At 39.0% G+C, this 24,295-nt stretch overlaps 1 protein-coding gene across 1 annotated transcript in view; it reads left to right on the top strand.

Moving 5' to 3' along the window:
• Positions 1–24,295, top strand: part of LOC140122075 (solute carrier family 12 member 9-like) — a 189,009-nt gene that overhangs the window by 145,139 nt on the left and 19,575 nt on the right. The window contains exon 10 of the mRNA XM_072142480.1: positions 21,849–22,041. Coding sequence (XP_071998581.1) covers positions 21,849–22,041 — 193 coding nt within the window. The remainder of the gene's footprint in view (positions 1–21,848; positions 22,042–24,295) is intronic.

Raw genomic sequence — 24,295 nt, 5'->3', positions numbered from 1 at the left:
CTGGAGCAGAATTATGTATTTTAGTTTTTATTTGCTCAGAATGACGGTTACACTTTAAGGATCATGGGCATAGTTTTTGCCTACTCCGCTTACTTTAGAAAGCCTATAACATTTTTTGAAACTTAAAATCAAACTATTTAAACTCCATTTTGTGACTAATGACATTCAGTCTTGTTGTTTTCATTGATGTATATCATTATGGGTTTTGTATCAGACGTTCATATTCACAGAATAACCATTTAACAAATGCTCTCCCGCTATAGGAGAAAAAAGGAGTCTTGTGACTGGGTAGAATGGGTAGAATGTTGCACTTAAAATGCACACCTCCCCACCTACTGTATTTATTTCAAACTATCCCCACATTTGTCCCCAGAACTTTCCTTGCTTCTGTTTCCTCAGCCTCCTACATATACGTCTTGTCCTCTGGACCAGCCATAATAGTGTGATCCAGATTTGCTAGTCTTTGCTTTGCTGTTGTGTATTCCTTCATTCTGTATTCTAGTATTCCACACTTGCATTGCAGATCACGTCAGAGTATTATCAGGGTGTGATCAATCAGTTTTCAGTCAGAGTTTGTTCACTGTCTCAGTTTTTCACGTGCGTTTTCAATGCATTTTCAGGACTGTGAAAAACGCATTGCACTTGCATGTGTCTCAGAGTGCAATGCAAGAACACGTGCATGAAAAACGCAAATGAAGAAGGGGCCTTATGCTTGTACTTTGTTTTTCCTCTGTCTCTGCTTGTATTGTCTGATATCTTTGTCTCCGTGTTTTGCACTGTGGTGCGGGAAATGAATTATCTACCTATCGCCAAATAAGCAAAGACAGCTCAGAAGGGTGTTAGTCCCACTATCTCTGTCTGTGTCTCCAGTCGGTTTCCAGTCCCTGCATAACATTATAGTGGCTCCAAAACATCTTGTATTGGTCCAGTTCTTGTATGGCCACCGTTCTAGATCTTGTGAACCTTATGCAGGGTCTGGCTATCTTGGTGGGGAACTACTATTGGGGAAAGTATCTGAAAAGTTTTGGCAATGCAATATTTTATTTTTTCCTTTTCAAATTATAAAATATTTGTAATGCAGCTTTTTTTACTTTATGTTTTGAGGTGCAGAAGTGGAGCATGACTTTTATTTTACACAAGGCCTCAACATAAAACAAATGTGAAAAAAATAAAAAGGTCTGAAGACTTTCCAAATGCATTGCAAACCTTAGAGGGTTAGCCCGATTCACAAATATTGTTGGCCAGTAGACATCGAATGTGGCATACTGTCACGGATGCTCCTGCAACCCATCTCCCAGGTTGCAGGTGCTTCCGTGCCCCTCTCTGAGCCCCACACTCCCCCCTAGCTTTACTCACCTCTCATTGTTCCTGCTCCCATCTTGGCTGCTCACTCAGACTCAAAATGTTACTGGTTAGTTTCTTCTATATACAAGCAGTCCCCAGGTTATGTACAGGATAGGTTCCTTGGGTTTGTACTTAAGTTGAATTTGTATAAGTCGGAACTGTATATTTTATCATTGTAGCTCCAGACAAAATTTTATTTTGTCCCAATGACAATTGGAATTTAAAAGATTTTTGCTGTAATGGGACCAAGGATTATCAATAAAGCTTCATTACAGACACTTTACAGCTGATCATTGCAGCCTGGGACTATAGTAAAGCTTCCAGAGAGGTTCATCAGAGGTCACTGGGGGCAGAGGGGTCCGTCTGTAACTAGGGGTCATCTGTAAGTCAGGTGTGCTTAAATAGGGAACCGCCTGTACCACATAAACACCTTCCCATTGCAGCTTAGCTCAACTACACTTAATGAAACTTCTCCATAACAGTGAGAGGTAAACTGACTTTGTATCCCATAAGTGATTTGTGAGCTCTTTCCCCAATGGTCCTCACACAAGGAAGATAAAGGTTTTGCCTAGGCATGCAGGAACAGAACCAAATGCATGGTAAGAACTTAAAGTTGCACATACTCTGGGTTACTGAACCTACTCTTTAGGTTCTGGTATTTAGGGACAACTGGGCATTTCTCACCTTTCCATGGAGTAAGATCAGCCCTGAATATTCAGATTATTTGCTCTTTTTCATCTGATGTCTCGCATACACAATGGGGCACATTAACTAAGAATGTGGAAAACTGCACTAAAAGTTATCTGGTTGTGCTTAATGCTGAGTGTGACAGATTCATTAAGAACGTGCGCCAAAAATCACAAATCTGGTGCTTCCCTGCACTAGCCCGCCAGAGTTCACCAACTTTTTTGTGGTGCACCTTTAACATAAGGCATGCGACAGACTTTGCATGTTAAATCCGGTGCACGACCCCTACTATGTGCCACATGGAGGCTAGCCACATGGAGTGGTGCGGACACTTGTTAAATACCTGTACAAGCAGTTTCCACCTAAAAGAACATGCAAAGTCCACCAGAAAACTGGCGCAAAGCTCTTAGTAAATGTGCCTCAATATGTCACTTTGGTAAGTAGTTCTATAGTGCTATGCACAATACATCTGGAGATGACAAGGTAAGAGGAAAGGTAAGAAAGGACACTGCTGTCACATACACTACATGGGATCCTGTACTGAGCCGAGACCTGATTTAAATCCCCACCCTGGTAAGAAACATTGCATTTTAGCTGCAGCACTAGAGGATGACATTTGCTGTTGAGGAGATTGATGATTGAATTATACAGGCTCATTACAATTCACAAAGGGCACAGACACTTGTGGGTAAATAGGTATCTTTACTAACTAGATTCAGGAAATACATTTCCCTGTTTCATAGTTTTAAGTCACTCGTATCGTAATTCTGTTTTGCTTTGTGGAGCTTTTACACTGCTCTTTGTACTGTACTTACATGATTGATGTATTTTGAGCCCTTGACTGACAGACTAAGGTTTATTGATACCAAGGCATTGAAACCTCTATTGTTCAGGTGGTAATGTAGAGGGAGCCACCTAAAATCTCCACAATTTGATACCCTACCGTGGAATTAGTGCATCTGAAACCAGAGTGTTATTCCTATTAGTAGGTATATGTGTTTCATCAGGGGCATGCTGTCTCAGCTGTCAAACGACAAGATGTAGAGCAGTAAAGATTGAAGTCTGTGAGAACACGTTGAAATCTGAGATCATATAGAAAGGTATCTTTTTAGATGCAGTTGAAATATGTACATTTTCAAAATGTATGAAATCTGTCACATTAGATCAGATTAATGCATAGTGTGCAGGTTCTTGTGAATGTGATTTGTATTCTGTTATATGCAATACACTGCTAATCATTTTTACCAGTGATTTATTGCCTCTTGCCGGCTTCCCATGTATCTTTATTCTGTTTAGTCATAGGGACACATCTGTTAGGCTGCTGCTGAGATCACAGAGAAATTTTGCTAACCGGAGGAAGGCTAATCACTTCAGCTATTAAAGAGTTAATTCAAGGCAGTCTGACATTACAAGCTCTACTTCAGAAAATCGAATTAAAGAGATGACATAATGTAAAGATTTCTATTGATCTTAGCTATAGCAGTCAATTCAGAATTCAATGCTAAAATGATATTAGAAATGAAAAGCCAAAAAGATGTTTGTGTCCTGAAAACTGTTATTTTAGTTGTTCATTGTTAATATGCATGAAGGGCAGGTTTTGCAGAATTTCTCTTCCTCCATATGAAGAGATGAAAGCAATAGTAACATCCCACTGTGTTTCTTATCCGGGGAAGCGATAGAACTGGGCTGTACTGGGGGAAGAATACAGCCCAGCAGTGTGATACTCTGGTCAACGATCTATTCGAAAACCTTTGGTCCTGGCCTTCATATAGATCCATGACAGTCCAAATTTACAACGTACAGGAGATGAAATAACTGAATCACCTGTGATCTTGTAGAGTCAATGCCATACCACATTGCCTTGCATGAATAGATAGGATAGATGTGAATTGTGTTGATGATTAAGACCAATAATGTTGCCAATATTACAAAGAATATAGAGGCTTGCATGTAAAAAGAGCAAGTGCAGTCCCTTTAAGTTTCAATAATGTTTTAAAAAACATTAAATGAGAAAGCAAGGTGCCACAATATGTATAGAATATAAATTGTATTCAGCTTCTATTGGCAAAATTTTGTAGTGTCCTGCGAAGGATTATATTCAGTTTTCAGATGAATAAAGCAGTTTTCTGGTGTACAGGGTATGAAAAAGTCACAAATGTGGATGCATGCCATGAATTATGGGATTTTTGAGCTTTTTAAAAACAGTGGGAATGGCAGGAAAAAACAGGCCTGGACGGGGGCTCCTTGGCTAGCCCAAGAGCTGCATCAGAACCTCTTAGAACCTCTTTCATGTGTCACTTGTACAGATGATTGACACTGATGCACAATGTGCCAGTTAGTGGGTCCCACTAATTTGTATCCATTTCCACGTTCTGGTATTGTGATATCTTAACTTCTATTACCCTTGAAGATAGTAAGTCACACTACACAAATTCATTAACAAATAAGTTAGATAGAGGTACATACAAGCCAAGAGAAAAAACATGCTCACCCCTTCCCCTTTCCCTTACCCCAATATTATAGTTAGGCACCCAAACCCATACAAGCCTCAAATTCAAGGTTACACCCCTATATTATTGATTAAATGAGTATTCCCAATTCAGCAAATTAATGTTATTATTTGTATTATGAAAAATAATACTATTGTCCATTATACTCTCTGTATCAGTTCTTCACAGTTTTGTAGATATCTGCTTTCTGTCATTCTAAAGAAAGCTTTTATGTTTACTTCCAGTGGATAGAAATCTGACCATGTTCACATGTGCACAGCTCGTTATATCACACAGCTCTATTCTCTATTACTAATGAACCTATGTGACCATGGTCAGACTCTGTCCACTGTAAATAAACAATGCAGCTTCCTATAGCAGAACAACAAGCAGAGATCTAGCAGTGAGGAATTGATACAGAAAGTATATTGGAAATTTGTAGAACTTTTCATTATTCAAACAATAACAATTACTTGTTGAAATAAAAGCATGTGGCAATGATACAAGTAGAGGACAATTTGATTGAAACAATAACAGTTTCCAGCGAAAGAGAGTATGAACAGCAAGTGGAGAGCGTAACCCCAAGATGTGTTTTTTACTTAGGCTTCTATGTAAAACTTTCCTATAAGGTATATGTATTGAGTAGATCTTAGATGAATAGTTATCCATTGCTCCAATAATTGTAACTGGTGACCTCACAACACTTAAGTTCACAATCAGTTAAATAGTCGATTAATCCATAGACTGCTTGTGCCATTGCACGTAATGGCATTTCTGGTTGAAAGCGATCTAGAAATATCACATACAGAAAAATCAATAATTTGTTTGATAGATAGTCACTTTGTGCAAGGACCAGCTGCTCTTTTATATGGATGTGTACAAATCTGTAACTTCTTTTGTTTTCCTCTTGGGAATCAACAATAGCAGATATTGATTATGGAAATGATAGCTAATGGGGACTTGGAAAGTAAACACTAAAGCCATTTTGGCTGAGTTCTTTAAGCAAAGCCTATTATGTCTCTTCTCTTTATTACTACATGGTTAACAGAGCAAAAAAGTGTGCACATAAAGGAATGAAGCCGGAGGTGATGGGCACTGTTTGGCAAACTGTGTGCCAGGCTCCCCCACCAGGCAGCACATTGTCTCTGGCTGAGCCTCATTCTCTTCTACTGCTGCGGCCCTTGACGTGTGAAATAAAAGGGATTTTAATTACCTTTCTGCAAAAACAACAATTAGAGAAAATAACAGCATTTACTCCCTCCTCAAACCTCTCGCGTCATTCCCTCCACCTACAAACCCAACTTATGCTTAATGTGCCTGCAGCCTCAGAGCTGTGACCAAATGCTAATATCCAAATGCATGACAATGTGGGAAAACAACCCTTCTTTTACCCTTTCACTGCCGGCAATACATCATTTTCTCTAGGTCTTGCCATGAACAAATTTTCCAATGAAGTCACAATTTCCAGCAGTATTCATTGTGAGTTCAGTCAGTACTATGTCTTATTTTTGGTGTAAGGTATATGCGTTTGTAATATTATATTGTTCTCGCAGATGGAATGTGAGCTCTTAGAGAGTCCAATAGCAGAAAAACACCGGATGGGACTATGTGGACCAAAGTGCTTACTGGCATCAGATGATTGCTACATAAAACCAGAAGGAAAAGTTGATAAAAGGGACTTACTGCTGAAATAATTTTCTTTTTGTCTGACTTCCTCCATGATCACCTTATTATGGTTTTTCTTGTGAAGTAATCCAGCTGTTTTCAGTAGAAGAGAGAAGGAAGCAGAACGTGTTACACATCGTTGCTAGACATGCTTTTAAAATAATTACTTGTGACCCTTTGTAAGCCCTCTCTCTATAGACACTTTCCATCCTCCCGCACCCTCACTCCTTACTCTCAATCGCAACATAATCTAGAACATTTAAGCAATCCTATACACTGGGCTTTATAGTCTTTGGGGTTTAGAAAAGTAAGAAAGTGCATGATAAGTTCTAGTTTTCTTAGATTATTACATGATTTAAATGATCTCCTCCGAGCAGCTGGTTACTCAATCAGCAGTTCTCTTCAATCTCATCTCCATTACTGAACATCATTCATCCTCGTCATAAGAAAGCAGACATATACAGATGTTCACCTCTCTGCCACCCTTCATCCCCTCTCTCCACTATCTCTTTGTTGGAGGGTAGGGGTAAGCGAGAGCCGAGAGAGCTGGCTTTTAAGTGGCTTGTATATTTTCCCAGCTGGATGCATTAATGATAGAGGGGGCCGCTGATTGGAATGGTAATTACCAGCTATGGACCTTGCCGGCTGCATGTTATGATTAGGAGATATTAGTGAGGAAGGTACATAGTGAAAATGAGGGGGAGCAGAAAATGTAGATGCGCTTTGTATTAGACTTTATTCGCAGAGACTTGCGCAGTCTATGAGTGTTCTTTGTCATTAACCTGTTAGTTGCCAAAACAGGTGAAAACATGCACAACAGTAATGTTGATGTGTACAGTTGATTGTGGCCCGACTCTAATGATCTAACAAGATTTTAGGATCTTTGATATTATAACCTGCTGTCTTTCATGATAGTTCTTGACTGTGTGTGTTTTGAATTTAGATTCTATGGGGGAATTTATTAATGGCTTTGTGTCTGTTGTTTGTCAGGAAAATCCAGGGTTTTCATTTTGCACCTGTTCTGACAGATTTTTAGATTGTCTGCGCCACAAAAGCCTCATTTTACAACAATTTGTTTTGACTTTCAATTTGGACACAGCTTCTGTTTCCAACACTTCTAGTTTCCCAACACCTTCCAGCGCAAATTTTGGCACACATTTAGACCAACAATGAGCAAGTCTACTTCTAAACCCCTTCGATGAATGTCGAGTGTCTGACACCCATTTTTACTTCCCACTGTGCGCCAAATTAAGGCCATGCACGTAAAATCTCAGTGCAAAATACTGCTAATGGCGGGTGCCATAAAGCAGACCTTGTGCCAGAAATTAATAAATTCCCTTTTCTTTAATAATTAATTTGATGGTATTTCCATATTGGTGCATGTCTCTTCAAGATACCTCAAATATTTTGACACATGAAAGGTGAAGTGTGCTAGCTGTTGAATCAATGGCTATCACACTTACTAAATTCATGTTTGTATACATGAGGGCTAAATGTGATTTAAAGTATATAGACATGCTTATGTTTATACTCGGATCTTCCAAATCCACTCATTGCTCTCCATTAACACTGACCATTTATTCTCCAACTATTGTGCATCCTCCTTATTCAGGAACTCTCTACTAAAACACATCAAATAGATTTTCAAACCTTTTTTGCATATTTCTTTGGCCTTGGACTTCATTGTGCTCCATTAATATATAATGATAATAAAATCGTGGAAACCCCTTCAATGTCCTATTTGCTTATCAGTGGAGCCTCCATGGATTGGACTGCACTGGGAGTCTTGGGAATAAGGGGAGCAAGACAACACCTTGAAAATAGTCCACAAAAAAAGCTGTATGGATCTTGTTTCTCTCCGAAATGCTTTCACTTTGGTCTCATGCACACCATGTAGATACATGACTGTGTTACTCCACATGATATTTTATGTTCTCAATGATGCTAGGCTGTATAAAATAGATCCATAGTGCAGATTATATGAGTAGATACAATCATGTAAAAGTATGTAAAGAATGCATTGTATAGGATGTAGAAAGATATGTAATAAAAAAACACTGGCAGACTATGGACTGAAATTAAAAATGGCAATAGTTAGCAAGTTAGCACATCTCTGCGCAAGGTGAACTCTGGGTATCCTTACCCCAGTAATTTTATATCAGCAACTCAAGAAATAGAGGCAAAAAATAAATAAAAGCATAGGTGCACAATTTATTTTAGGATAAATAACGAGTGTGGATATGACACTAGAGACAAGTCCCAGAAGAAGCATCAAATGGCAAAACCCAGGTTTTTTGTATTATATGAATTTTTATTTTTCCAAAACACAAATTTACAAACAAACAACTCCAAATACTCCAAAGTACCTTCTCGCCTAGTGAAAATGATCTCTGTCATTTGTTTTTTTGATGAGTGCTACTCTAGAAGAAACTTGTGAATATAATAAATACATGGGCCCAAATTTATGCAAACCATCGTTGTGCAGGTTGCCTCACTAATGTGCAGTTTGCGCCAGATAATCCAATGGTGGGGCACTCTGCTCTGTTTTAAGAATGCCCACACAGTTTCCCCTTTTTTCTCTTGGTACACATTGCTTAATGCAGTTGTTACAGAATTGTATCCAATGACAGTAATATGGTGCACAACGATAGGCCCCTTTAGGTGCACAGTTTTCAAAAGCGTCGGACAAAATGTAACTGTGACACAACAGTGGTGTAAACGCTTAATTAATACATGTGTAAGCTCCAAAAACACTTATTTGTGCAAACTGACACAGACACAATAATATATCTGGGCCATGATGTCTTTAGACTTATTGATGGTGGATGTTGGGACTTGCACTTTGGATACATAGCTCCCTCCATGGACTATAAATGGTGAGGTTTTTTTTTCTCTGGTAGTGCACCTTGAATTATTTGTCCTGTTGTTAAAGCCATTCTTGAATAATTTTAAACTATAAGAGATGGAACAATAGTGCTGAAACAGGGCATTGCCATTAGGGAATACCATTGCCATGAAGGAGTGTGGTGGATCTGCAACAACTGTGTTGCATTACAGTTCCTTGGGCCTATCAGATATTTTTATCCTGGGGGTCCACCCTTTATCATCCCCAGGAAATAAACCCTACCAACCTCCACTTTAGTTTGCTTTCTGCTGTATCTATGGGGTCCAGTATAAGGTTAGAGACTGGGTCAACAGGGGGATACTCTGGTACTCAAGTGTGCCAATCCAACCCTGGTGGTGCATGTCAAAGCAACATCCATATGAATTGTTTCTCAGCATTACATTGGCAAGAGCAATACTCTGTTTCATCTGGCTTGCTTTCTGTCTACAGTACTATCTGGTGCCTTTTCTATCCCAGCTAATTTATATTCACAAGGCCAACATGATATAAAAGAAAATATAGATTCTCAGAATGCTCCACCTTCTTCCCTAGCTCAATGACCTGATGCTTGTGTGCCCATTATAGGTAGTGGACAGGTCACCATGGGTACTATGGCTAAGCCCCATATGTTGCAAGCTGGACTCACAAGTTGTACAGTACTTCCTTTGCTTCTAATGGGTGCCAACTACTGCATACAGGAGACACCTCATAAGACCCATATTAAAGGTCAATTCACATGAAAAATCTGTGGCAAAATCACTCTCCTTTGAAATCAGTGGGATGTAGCTATTTTTTCCATGAAAAACTACTCACAGTAGCAGCAATCCCTATTTTTTTTTATATCATTTTCTTTTATCTAAGAAAATACAACATAGGTACAAATATCAAACAATGTAAGACACAGTACATCATATAAATAATCTGTAGCGCACGCAGGCGCAGTAACGTGAGTAGGCAAGCTGAATACAATTGCATGTTAGAGTGCTTCAAAGGTAGATACGATATCATTTTTGGAGTCATATATCAGGGAACATCCTTATTTCAAATGTACTCTAGGGGATTTGATTGAAGGTGAAATAATCCTGTTCTTATTGGAGTATAGTTACTTTTTATAATTCCTTAGCTGCACCAAAATTACTCCTGGCACCAGGATTAGCTTATGATCTGACAATCCTCTTTTTATTGCTGGGGAGTACATCCCAATACTATTTACAAAAAAAAAACAACTAAATCTAAGGAAGGAGGGGGGAAAGTTGTATGGAAAAAAAAGTGGGTGTTAAGAATTGTGAAGGTGTCTCTGTTTCGGGTTTAGTAGTATAAGTGTATCTCATAATTTATGAGAACGAGAGGAAGTCCGGGGAGTTCTTAAAGTCAAGCCACGGACCCCAAGTCTTTATATGTTGTTCAGTAATGTGGTGGGAATCTGCTGTGAGTTCTTCCATTCTGTGTAATATTGAAATCTCCGAGAGGAGGTCGGAGCTAGATGGCACCCTAGTGGACTTTCATAAGCGCGGTATCAGTAGTCTGGCGGCTATCAGTAGAAAACCCAACAGTGGCTTTTTAGCCTTGTGTGTTGGGATTGGAATGATGTTCAGCAGAAGAGTGGCGGGGTCATTGTTTAGTTTAATACCTGTCAGCTTTGATATCAAATTTATGACTCTGGCCCAGTGTGGTCTCAATAGGGGGCATCCCCACCAAATAGCATTCCTCTATGACTCTTTACCAACTCTTCATCAAGCCATTGCTATTTGGCTGTGGGCAAAAGTTTATTGTAGCTTTTATGCTTACCCTCTTTCTCTGTTTCCGACAGGTCATCTTTAAGAAGGGTCTTTTTACTTGCTGCCATACCTATCCCATGTCTTCATTTAGCACTTCCTATGCCAGTGGCTTTTATGTTGTTACTGGCTGCTGTATACATAACTACATACCACCCCTAGGACACAGTATTCCACTGTATGTCACCAGGATACTGTCACAATAGAAAATCATTGAGTGTAGAGTAATATGCTCTTTACTTCATGTCAACCTTAAATACTTTATACTGTACACAACTGAAACTTCACAAAATCACAATAACCAGAATGTCCAAATTACTATTGTATACTAATTTATTGGGTAACTCATTGAGGGGGATGTATCATTGGTTTTTGTCTTTGTGTGCTGTTGTTTTGGCACAGTTGGGGTACACATACTGTTTTGAGACTTTCCATTGCGCCACATGAACATAGGACAGTGCAAAGTCACTTTGACATAGACTCTGCTTGTAACAAATACATTTTTTTGCAAATAATAATTTTTACAATTTTTTGGGTGCAAATTGACACCAATCCCTACCCTGGTCTATGTTCTGCGACTTTTATGTTTTTTATGACTTTTTATTTGACTGTCGCAAACAATCCACCTAGCATTAAAACACTGCCAACAAATGTATCAAGGGTCAAAACCACTTTTATCAATCTGATGGTAAAGAAACTCCAAAGACAGACGTAAGGGGTTATTTATGACTAGACAGGCTCCTGGGGACAATTCTATTTTTGGAGCTCTGCTGACCATCAGATTCATTAAAGTGGCTTTGGCCTTTTAATAAATGCTCTTATGGTCTACTTTTTTTCTGGGGTATTTTTTTTTTTCAGAAAGTCCTAAAAAGAGACTTAAAATGCATAAAAAGTGCCACTTTTTGCTAAAGTCCCAAGTCATGAATCTGTCTTGTAAGGTGTTGCACAGCATTGTATTCGCAGCAGTTCTAGGTTTACGCCAGATTAATGAGTGACAGAAATATCCCTGTGAGACTTCTTAGCAGTGAAAAGTCCCCAAAAAACTTAATGCCACTTTTTTTTTAGCCTTTTCAAGACCAAAAAAGCCCAGGAAAGCCGATGATAAATAACCCCCAAATAACTGTTGTGAGGAGCCAGTCTAATGATAAATTACCCGCAATGATTCTATAAGCAACGCTATTTAGCTCCTAAAATAGTAGTTGCTCTGGATATTGCATAATCAGACTGTGGTCCTGAAAAGACCTCAAACAAACTGAATTCCACGCTACTGAAATAGTTAAACTGTTGTGCCAACCTCTGTGTTTTTCACAGTGTAATTCCCACCTGTAAGAAAGACCACCTCCGCACTACGAACAATGCTACTTCCTTTCTCTGCAATTACCTTCCTAATAGACAACCCCTGCTTGCCACCATGTCACAGGCTCCAGCTGAGGTGTCACACAGAAGAATAAGAGCTGTCTCTAAATGAGCAAGAGGAAAATATAAAAAGGAGCATATTATTCCATATTCCACTGTTCTAAAGAGAACTATTAATAATAATAACAGTAATAAAAAAACAATAATAATTTGCATTTTCTAAGTGCTTTACTGTTAAACTGTATACAAAAACACCATGCTGGCTTGCAGCCATGTGTGGAAAGATCAGCAGGGGCTGTTTCAGAGACAAAAGTAAAGCACTAACACAAAAACGGGGTTCTAACAAAAACTGTTAGTGTCAAAAATGCAAAAACACAATCTAGCCAACTATAAAAAAGACATTTTCTTGAGGAATGCAAATTTTAGAAAAATGTCTGCTATTGTTCTATTACTACCCTCCTAACTTTAAAGCAAGGGGTTGGATTCAGTATTTAAGCAACACATAACCAGCAGCTAAAAAGCTGATCGCCTTTGTTGATCTCTAAATAATCCGGCCATACTGTGACCAACGTACGCAGTGTGGCACATACCCTCCGGGCACATGTGTTCAGTTTCATGGCAGTACGTCTATGTGGCATTTTTCAGCAGAATAATTCTCTACATACAGCAAGGGTTTCCATGGGCTTATAGAAGACCATTAATACTGGAAACTGGGATAAATACAGTTTAACCACAGCCCCTAGGTACTTCTTGATAAAACTATTGTGTAGCATTATATTTTTACATATTCCGTAGCATTTGAGGTGCCCTGTACAGAAGACATTTGTTCTAAATTTGAGTTATATAACTTCATTGTACTTGTACATTAGCGGTGTATAGCATAGGCACATAGAAAATTCATATACTGTATATATAGGAGACAAATGGTGTCCACAGAAAAATATTCTCAGCCTGTTTTAATTGAAACTTATGTGAGATGACTAGTAATTCTCATTTTAATTCTCATGTAAAATTGGAATTGGGAAGACTTCCCCCAAATGCCTCTGGTTTCACCAAAAGATAGAAAGAAGATTGTTCCAGGCACATGGAGGTACCTAGAAGTATTGATGGCAGCACACGGAGGCTGAGCAGCACTAGATTGCATATGACATGGCAGTACATAAATTGTCAGACTAAGGCCCCTTTCACACAAACGTATTAAAACGGCTGTATCAGCTAACTATAGGATGCAGTTTTTATACGGTTGTTAATTTTATATGGGTAGCACACGGCCAAATTCACTACAATGGACAATGCAGTGCATTTACATGGCCGTATTGCCCACCATACCGTACCGTACCGTGAGCGAGATGTAAAAAAATATAGCGCATGTCCTAATTTTTACTGTATTAACATTCTGTATGTCCTTTAGTAGTCTATGGGATTTTTTAAAATGTGTGTTGCATACAGTTGTGCACCATATATGTGCATACATGTAAGGGCTCATTCACATGGCCGTCTGCGGGGACGTACACGTGCATGTGCGTCCCCATAGACGGCAATAGCGGCACGGCGCAGATACACCGATCCGGGCCGCATACCGCAAAATGATAGAACATCCTCTATCTTTCGGCGTGTGTGTGGCCGTGCGCCGCTATTCTCTATGGAGGGAGGAGGGGTCACCTCCTCCTCCTCTCCAGCACACGGCGGTCCGCGTGTGAATGTACCCTTATATCCAGGGATTGTGGGGTTGAGCAAGCTAGTAACATCACACTGCCATATTTTATACAGAACGAATACAGTGACATACATGTAAAACATCATGTATTCACAGCCAAATACGGCATTAAAATACATGACTGAAAAAAGAATACATTCCTGTGAAAGGGGCCTAAGGCCTCATTGACACGAAAGCAAATGGTGCGGCCACATCGGTCCCTATTCATTGTATGATCTGACAAGAGAGGAATTACAATTCAATATCTGTGCCACTGAATGAGCCCTTTTCAAATACATTTCTATTCATGCTGACCTACATGTCATAGACAGAAATGACTTCTTACCTACAGTAAACTCTGTATTTCCCTTTACAAGCTGTTACCCAGCAGAGTGCACATTTCTGTTCATCATTCTTCCCTCATTATATAAGTCCGGTAGTCAGCCATGTGTCCTCAGCAGGAAAGGTGCTAGTTAGCCAATTCCCATTGAAGACTTGATTATGGGCAGGTGAGAACCACAGGAAATGAGTCCTCTAAAAGCATTCGCAATCCATTACCCATTGGTCAGACTTGGGTATCAGTCTCTTATACGGCCTCTGACTGAAAAATGCACCTAATCCCGACTGCTAAGAGTTGTGATCTCTTAACCTGTTCACTACTTCGGCCACTTAAGGTCCTTTATATGAACTGAGTCTGTCTGGATTCTCTTATGTTTTGCTCATATTGTTTGCCACATATTTATCATCTTTCTTACCCCAGCATCCAGCTAACCATTTATTTTTCTGCAACTAGACGTCAAAAAATATATTTTTCCAGCATTTTACAATTTCTGTTTAGGTGTTTTTCCAAAGTGCAGCATACTGCAGGTTCAAGAGTGTTAAAAAAATGTCTGTTAAAATATCATGCTATGTATGAGCCGGCATATATTTGGATACTTTTAACATGCCCTACACAATGCTTTTCTTACATGTGGGGTTATTTTAATGTGGAGAGGCAGCTATGCAGGTAAGAGAATTCAACTGTGGTAGCAAATGATGTCAGGGAAGAATGGGGAAGCTGCTTGGGCTGAGTCTCACAGTAATTTGCATGAATAACACACGCCCCTTGTGACTTGCTGAGTCTTCTGACAGGGTGCCAGGCAATCTTACAAAGCTGATTTTCTCCCGTTTGGAACTACAGATTTTTTAAGATTAAAGGAAATCTGCCACCAGGCTGATGTATTATAAACCAAGCCCACTGACATACTGGTGTGTGCCCTATCTGGCAGTATCTGCTCTTATTTTAGCTTCTTAGGCCCTGCTTTTTACAAAAAAAGTATTTATAAATGATGCAAATGAATTTGAGGGGCTCTGGGCTCCATAGGTGTCATTTGAATAATTTTTTTTAAATCCTTTTTTTCTCTTGAAGAGCAGATCCCGCCAGAGTGGGCACACACCAGTATGTCAGTGTGCTTGGTTGAAAATCCTTCATCCTGATGGTACATTTTCTTTAAACAGTGTGGGTACAGGGTGGGTATAGTGCTATCGGAACCTGCCATTTTGTTCAAAAGTGAAAACCTATATAATATTACAATACTTTATTTTGCATGTCCGCATTTCCAGTTTTATAAAAATATATATTTATGAAATTTTCACCATAAATCAGATGCTTGAGCAAGACTTCTCGATAATACATTACATGGATGGTTCAGAGAACTTTTTAAGAATAAAAGTTCTGTCTGAGCCTGCATTGGAGGATATATGCAGAAGGGTCAAATTATATCGGAATTAAAAAGAAGAAAGAAAAAAACTGATTTAAAGATGAGTCTTAATTATATAATCATGGGATTATTGCTGGCACTGCTGGTGCTAAAATATGCAAATCAAGGTTTTATTATCAGGCGCCATGTGAAGTGCAGCATTATTACTTATTGCTAGAGAAGCACATGCTGTGGTCGACTCTTCACTTAGTCCAATGATGTTCTTGTGAAAAAAATCATTCTTCAATTTATTTAATCCCAGAATGTGTGTGGAGCCAGAGCCCTTCTGTGTTTTTTGGGAATACATGAAAAGCTGCTCTGTTTCATTATACAATGCATCAAGTAATTCACTATTGTTTTAGATGGGTATTGTGTACTTGTATTTGGAAATACCTTCCAATGAGCAAAGTCTCTGTGGAAGTTATGAAATATTGAAGATAGTGCCTGGGGCCAGACTACATTGTTCTATATACTTTCCATTGCCTTAGGTAATTGTGAGGATATCTCACATAGTGTCCTACAACCAATTTGCTTAATTAATAAACACCTTTTATGCAAAAAACAACTCCAGGAATCATATTCTAAGACTCAGGTTATGACTAGATCTTGCATTTGTACCTACTGTGGGCCACATATATTAAAACTGGTGCTATGTGCCTAATTTTAGTTTTCGTTGGTGCACCTTTAACATAGGGCTGGCAACACAATTTTGTCAGACTTTGCATGATAAATCCAGTGTATGGCTCGACTGTGCACCGGTACGCCTCCTAATTTGTGTTGCATGATGCCTAGTGTAGCTGCACCACAAAAGGGTCGTGTACAACACAGTTGTGTTGCAGACACTTCTTAACCCCTTAACGCTCTGAGCTGTAGCTCTACAGCGCAGAGGTACAGGGAATGTATGAAGAGGGCTCACGGGCTGAGTCAACTTCATACAAAGGTGGGGGTTGTTGCATATTGCAGCAAACCCCCACTGCTAAGAACCGCGGTCGGTGCTGGAATAAAAATTATCAAAATGTCGCACAGACCTCAAAATGGTAGCAATTTTTTTCTTTTTTGTACATATTCGTTTAATTTTTGAAAATGTATTAAAACACAATAAAACCTATATAAATTTGGTATCACCGCGATCGTACCGAACCTAAGAATAAAACTGAGGTGTTATTTGGAGCACATAGTCAAAGTCGTAAAAACTGAGCCCACAAGAACATTTTTTTCAATTTTTCCACATTTGGAAATTTTTTTCAGCTTCGCAGTACACAGCATGTTAAAATAAATAAAATTACGGGAAAGTAAAATTTGTTACGCACAAAATAAGCCCTCACACAGGTCTGTACACGTAAAAATGAAAAAGTTATGGATTTTTGAAGGTGGAGAGCGAGAAATGAGGGAAAAAATCCTGCGTCCTTAAGACCGATGAAAAAGTGGCACACGGCCCATAGTAAATGTGCCCCATTATGTAATAGCGGCACACTTTTTTAGATAGTCTGGTCACTTTTCAGGATGTTCACAGAGTTGCACCTATATTTTCTTGGTACCCTTTTCTTCATGCCACGTTGCGACAGAATTGTGGCACATCTCAGTAATAAATGTGGAACAAACTAGGAACACACACTACCAAATCCCTTAGGGTGCACAGTATTAAAAAGTGTAGGACAAAATGCAACTATGACAAAATTGTGATACACAAAAATAATAAATACACATGCAAGCTGAAAAGACTTTTTTCATGCAAACATACAATAACATATCTGGGCCCGTATGTCTGTATAAATTATTAAACTGGTAAAAAAGAAAGTTACTATAAGGACACAAGTACCATAATGAACAACCAAAATATACATGTTAAAGGAAATCTACTATTTAAAAAGGTAAAAAACGTGTTCAGATACTCACCTAGGCTCCTCTTGATGTTGATCTCAGTGCTGTCCTCCTCTAATCTTGACACATCTGGATCACATAGAAAAGAAACTTATAATTAGCAGTATGGAGTGCGGGACAAGATGTCTGGCACTCCAGGCTACTAATTATGCTTGCCTCCTGCGTGACATCACCTCTCTCTCCAGAGTATTTCAACAAGGATTGGGAGAGGAGGAAAGGGAAAAAAACTAAAGGGGTAGACAGGTCAGAGAGGGAGCAGCCTGTGTTGGTGGCTGGTGAAGTGGGCAGTGAATGGGGAAGTAAGGCAGCGGATAAGGAAAACCCTCAGCATGGGTGAGTGAGTTGTGGGGGCGTGCATAATTAGCAGCCCAGAGCGCCGGGCATCTTATCCCTGCGCTCCGGCATGCTAATTATAATTTTTTTCTAGGTGATCCCGGCGTCTCAAGACCCATCGCTATCATCCGCAGTCGGTGCTTGCACCGATCGCGGGTGTTAACCCTTTCTTTGCCGCCGGCAAAGTCGCCGGCGGCACTTTAACCCCTTAACGCCGAAGCCACTTTTCACCTTCCTGACACGGCCCATTTTTTCAAATCTGCCCTCTGACACTATAAATGGTTATAACTTTGGAACGCTTTAACATATCCAAGTGATTTTGAAATTGTTTTCTCGTGACACTTTGTACTTCATGTTAGTTAAAAAATTTTGGTGGTATGTTTTGCATTTATTTATGAGAAAATCAGATATTTGGTGAAAATTTGGAAAAATTAGCAATTTTCGAAATTCAAAATTTTCTACTTTTTCCACACATGAGTCATAACACCAAAAAACGTAATAACTAACATTCACCGAATGTCTACTTTATACCTCCGTGGTTTTTTATGCATACTCTTATTTTTGTAAGATGTTATGGGGCTTTGAACGTCACGTGCAATTTTTCACATTTTCATAAAAAAAGCTAAATCCTGCTATTGAGGGACCTGCTCAGGTTTCAAGTCACTTTGAGAGGCCTAAATAAAGTAAAACCCCATAAATTACTCCATTATAGAAACTACACCCCTCAACGTACGTAAAACAACTTTTATGAAGTTTGTTAACCCTTTAATTGGTTTACAGGGGTTAAAACAAAATCGGATGCAATTTCGAAATTACATTTTATTTGGCTAAATTAATGTGTTTTTCATAAAATGTACAAATTCTCAGTGGATAAAATTCCAAAACGCTCCTCAAAATTTGATCGCCCATCTCTCCCGCGTATAACAATACCCCATATGTGGTGGTAACCTGCTGTATGGGCACACGCCAGGGCATTGAGGGGGGAGCTGCGCCATTCAGAGCAGATTATGCATTGTCACTTTTTATTGGCTATACAATCTTTATTTTTTTGGCAATTTGGACATTTAAGGGCTTATTTTTTGCGACATGAGATGCACTTTACAAATACTTCATTTAAGTGGGTCTATAGCTTTTCGATGAGATTTTATTAACTCTTTAATGTATGGAGGAAAAGAAAATTGTCAATTTGGGGTTTCTTTTTTTTGTATATTTTGGGGGTCGTACACCATACACTAAAAATACTATAATATTTTCATTCTATAGATCACTACGATTACGGTGATACCTCATTTATATAGTTTTTCATTTATTTTTACAATTTTACTGGAGAAAAACTAATACAGAGGAAATCTTATTTGTTTCTGCATCGCCATCTTTTCGGGAACTTAACCTTAATATTTTTTGGTTGACAGAGCTAGTTTAGGGCTTATTTTTTACGTGTTGAGTTGTTCTTTCAATTGGTACCATTTTGGGGCACATAACTTTTTTTGATCACTTTTTAGAACATTTTTGTAAAGGGATTTTATGAAAATTTATATTTTTGGCGAGTTTTTCGGGTTTTGTTTTTACGGCGTTCACCGTACGGGTCCAATAATGTTTCTGACTTATTGTACAGATTGTTACGGACGCGGTGATACCAAATATGTGGGGGGTTTTGGTGATTTTCAGGTATTTTTACTTTATTAGATGTGTATAGGGAATGTTTGTGTTTAGGGGACTTTAACTCTATTTAATTAATTATTTTTTATTAAAAATTGTGTTTATTCAGTGTTTTTAACTTTTTTTTCTTTACTTTTACAGGTTAGCTTGAACAAGTGATCCACTGATCACTTGTTCAAGCTATTCTTCACCTAATACAGTGTAATACAGATGTATTACACTGTATTATGTGAAACACTGAGCATGCTGCGCATGCTCAGTGTGTCACAGCCGGGTCCTGCCAGGAGGCACGGACCCGGCACCCGGAAGAAGATCGCGCAGCCCCGGGCACCGGCAGTCCCGGGGCTGCGATCAGAGCAGCGGGACCCCCCCGGTAAGCGCCGCGGGGGGGTTCGAATCCTGTTAAATGCCCCTAGCACGCCGCGGTCAGCGCGACCGCGGCGTGTTAGGGGTTAACACCCGCGATCGGAGAAATCTCCGATCGCGGGTGTTAGAGGAGGGTGTCGGCTATAATATATAGCCGACACCCGCAGCTTCTGGCCCCGGCTCCATTCAGGAGCCGGGGCCAGAAGTTTGACGTACTATTACCGCATATTGCGGGAACGCACCTCCCGCCATGCAGTAATAGTACGTCAAATGTCGGGAAGGGGTTAAACGTGGCGGCGCATGGGCCCCGCCATCTTACCTCTGATCGCCGTTCCTCTGAACGTCATCGGGGGGGGCGGCGATCGATTGCCATGGTACCCTCGGGTCTTCGTTTGACCCGAGGATACATCGTTTCTGCACATCCATTACAATGAGCCTGTGGCTCATTGTAATGTATAGAGTGCAGAAATGCCATATACTGCGATACAGTTGTATTGCAGTATATGGCAGGAGCGATCAGACCATCTAGGGTTAATGTACCCTAGAGGGTCTAAGAAATAGTGGGGAAAAAAAAGAAAAAAAAAGTTTTAAAAATGTAAAAAAATAATAAAATATTAAAAGTTCAAATCACCCCCCTTTCCCTAGAACTGATATAAAATATAATAAATAGTAAAAATCACAGACACATTAGGTATCGCCGCGTCCCAAAATGCCCGATCTATCAAAATATAAAAACGGTTATTGACGGCGGTGACCTCCGAGACGGGAAATGGCGACCAAATGTCCGAAACGCGGCTTTTACACCTTTTTAGATTACATAAAAAATGTAATAAAAAATTATCAAAATATCGCACAGACCTCAAAATGGTAGCAATGAAAACGTCGGCTCATTTCACAATAAATGACTCCTCACACAGCTCCGTGCGCTAAAGTATGAAAAAGTTATTAGCTACAGAAGATGGCAAAATTATTTTTTTCTTTTTTGTACACATTTGTTTAATTTTTGAAAATGTATTAAAACGCAATAAAACCTATATAAATTTAGTATCACTGCGATCGCACCAAACCAAAGAATAAAGTTGATGTGTTATTTGGAGCGCAGAGTGAAAGTCGTAAAAACTGAGCCCACAAGAACGTGACACACATGCAGTTTTTTTTCAATTTTTCCACATTTGGAATTTTTTTACGGCTTTCCAGTACATGGCAGGGAATAATAAATAACATCACGGGAAAGTAAAATTTGTTACGCACAAAATAAGCCCTCACACAGCTCTGTACACGGAAAAATGAAAAAGTTATGGATTTTTGAAGATGGAGAGCGAGAAATGAGCGAAAATACCCTGCGTCCTTAAGGGGCTAAGTGTTATTTTATTGGATGCTGCTACCTCTGCACTCTTCTGTGTCTGACTATAAGGATGGGTCTACACGTTCAGTTTTTCAGATGCAGTTTTTTAAGCCAAAAGCAGGTGTAGATGATAATGTGTTGAGACAAATAATTGAAAGGTGCTGCTCCTCCTCCTACTTTTGGTCCATCCCAGGTTTGGGCATCAAAAACTCCATCTGAAAAACTGAATGTGTAGTCGCACCCTAAAAGACTGTTAGTTGAAACATTTAACACACTACATTAAATGTAATAAATCACATATTGCAATTTATATAAAACAGAAGAGATAAAACGGCAACAAACGCGTTAAACTTCAATGTACATTTTTGGCACCATCTATATATAGCACAATGCAGCAATTATCTAACTAAAATTTGGAAAGTATTTGTGAATTTTTCCCCTGTCAAAAACATATATGTTACATTTTATACAGAGCTGTTTAGATTTAATAAAATGTATTAATGGGAAAAAAGTACATAGAAATATGTGCGGTTACACTAGTGTTACCATTAGGATGTGATATCTACTAACTTTTTTTAACAGGTGTGTAGCCTTCACTTATTCATTTCCTTTTTTCTTAATATTCATAGGCCAACATTTCGCTACTTTACATGGTACACCTGTATCCTGGGGATTGTGGGTTGTGTGACCATGATGTTCCTTATAAATGCCATCTATGCATCTGCCAGCATTGTGTTCATGTTGATCCTGCTCCTCTGTCTACACTACTTATCTCCCAGTCATAGTTGGGGGTTTATATCTCAGGCGCTTATCTTTCATCAGGTGAGATACATTATTTCCCTCTTGTCATATTCAAATTTGATTATTGTGCTAATATGATAATGTCCAAAAATCAGATAACAGAGAATGCATCAAAATTCTTTTTACTTGATTGTGTAGAGATTGTGCAGAGATTTTTCAATGCGGCAGTTCCCATCCCAGCTATGTCATGAGTTTTTTTGTATCAGGTATTGTTCACACAGGTGAAAATAACTAATTCAAAAGTGGATTAAATAACTGATATAATAACTGGCCCTATGGCTTTGTTCATATTTGCCATCGTTTGCATCACATTCTGTCATAAATTGTCCAAAAAAGTAATGCAACCTGCCCTGGGTGTTATACAGGGATCGGAAACTTTCAGTTCACAGTATGCAAAGCTTTTATGCTAATTATTTTCAAAATAGCCATAACTGGTGTATGCCAGGAGTATAACCACAGCTTGATAGCTGAAGGTTGCCTATCCCTGCCATAGACCTAGTATTATAATTGGTTGTAAAAGTTATCATACCCCCGTTTTATAGTCACAAATTATCTGTGCATATAGTCGTAAAATAGTGTGTGGTATTAACTGTATATATAGTTTGTTCTGTGATACCCCTCATTAAAAAAATTACAGAGATGAGCAACTTAGTTGTGTTCGGTTTGACAGGTTTGTCCAAATTTAGCAACAAAATTTGGTTAAGGCCTGCACTTATTTCCCTGCCATATTCACATTTAAAGTGAGAATTTCCAGTGCAATGTTTATATATAAATCACTCCTGATGACTCTTTAATCCCTTACCATTGACACTTGTTTTCAGCTTAATGGCCAGACACGATTTTTAGAATCTGACACCTGTCCCGATAATTGGTTATAGCTTTGGAACACTTTAACATATCCAGGTGATTTTGAAAATGGTTTTTCATGACACATTTGTACTTCATGTTAGTTTAACAAGTGATAAGTTTTGTTTCATTCTGAAAAAAATTTAAACTTTGAAACAAGAATTGTTCTGAATATTTTCCAAGTTTTAAATGTTCTGCTTTCTAGGTATTTAGCTTGAAATAGCTTGACAACTAACATTTCTGGAATGTCTGCTTTATAATGCCATGGTTTTTTATTATGCATCCTCTTATTTTCATATATGTTGTGAGGTTTAGAAATCTAGGTTCGAAGTTTGATGCCCAATTTCTCCTGGGTGTGCAGATACCCCATATGTGGATCTGGACTGCTGTATGGGCGCACGGCCGGGCATGGAATGGAAGCAACGCCATTCACTGCAGATTTGTATACTCACATTATACAGGCAACATTTTTATTTTTTTTGGTAATGCAAACACATGGGGGTTTAATATTTATATAGTTTTTCTTATTTTTGCTCAATTTTACAGAGCGAAACCAACATTGGAGAAAATCGCATTTGTTTTCATATCAACAACTTTTCATAACTTCTGTATTTTTTTGTTGGCAGAACTGGTTTATTTTTTGAAAAAAGGGTTGTTCTTTTCGATGGTACCATTTTGGGACATTCTTGAGTGCGGTGTGTAAGGGGTTAAACACCCTCGGGATCAGAGTTTTTTTTACTTTATATGTTGTGTGGGGAATTGCTCAGGTAGATGCCTGGTAGAAGTAGTGCAGGAAGCAGGGACACATGCAGAGTTAAAGTCCAAATAAAGTGTTTTATTCACACTTCAAAAAAACAACATAAATTCAGCCTTGGTTTTGGCACATATAAAGCCACAAAATAAACCCTGCCCAGCTAGGCACTGCCTAATACAATTTCAGATCCCAGCTATACGGGTACCAGGCTGCCTGGCACACGCTCTGGACCAGCAGTAGTACAGGAGGCACTCAGTTACCTTCGCTGTGTGACATCACCCCTTAGCCTTCAGCTTTCCAGGTAGTGCCTCTCCTACTGCTTCTGGCCTGCAGATTATATCAGGCTCTAACGAGTCCTGGGAACCACACCTGTGGGCTATACAGAAACCCAGGACCAAAACCCGGACGGAGTAGGAGTCCCACTACCAGCCTACCCCTACTCCATAATAAGCAGGCCCAGTACGGACATTACCAATGTGTCCAGGTTAGCTAGGCCAACATGGACCAAACAGACTATTCCTGCTTACTATATGTCTGCATTAACCCTTGGGTTACTGCAGATAAATCCAGGGCTTTTACCACACAACACCTCTTACTTTCTCACAGTTATTTATTTTATATGTTGTTTTATTTTGATAATGGAATAGTGTTAACTAATGTTCATGTAATTAACCA

This window comes from Engystomops pustulosus, chromosome 3 (genome assembly GCF_040894005.1).
Source record: "Engystomops pustulosus chromosome 3, aEngPut4.maternal, whole genome shotgun sequence".
Lineage (NCBI taxonomy): Eukaryota > Metazoa > Chordata > Amphibia > Anura > Leptodactylidae > Engystomops > Engystomops pustulosus.
The sequence above is the reverse complement of the archived record's forward strand: the minus strand, read 5'-3'. Positions and strand labels throughout refer to the sequence as shown.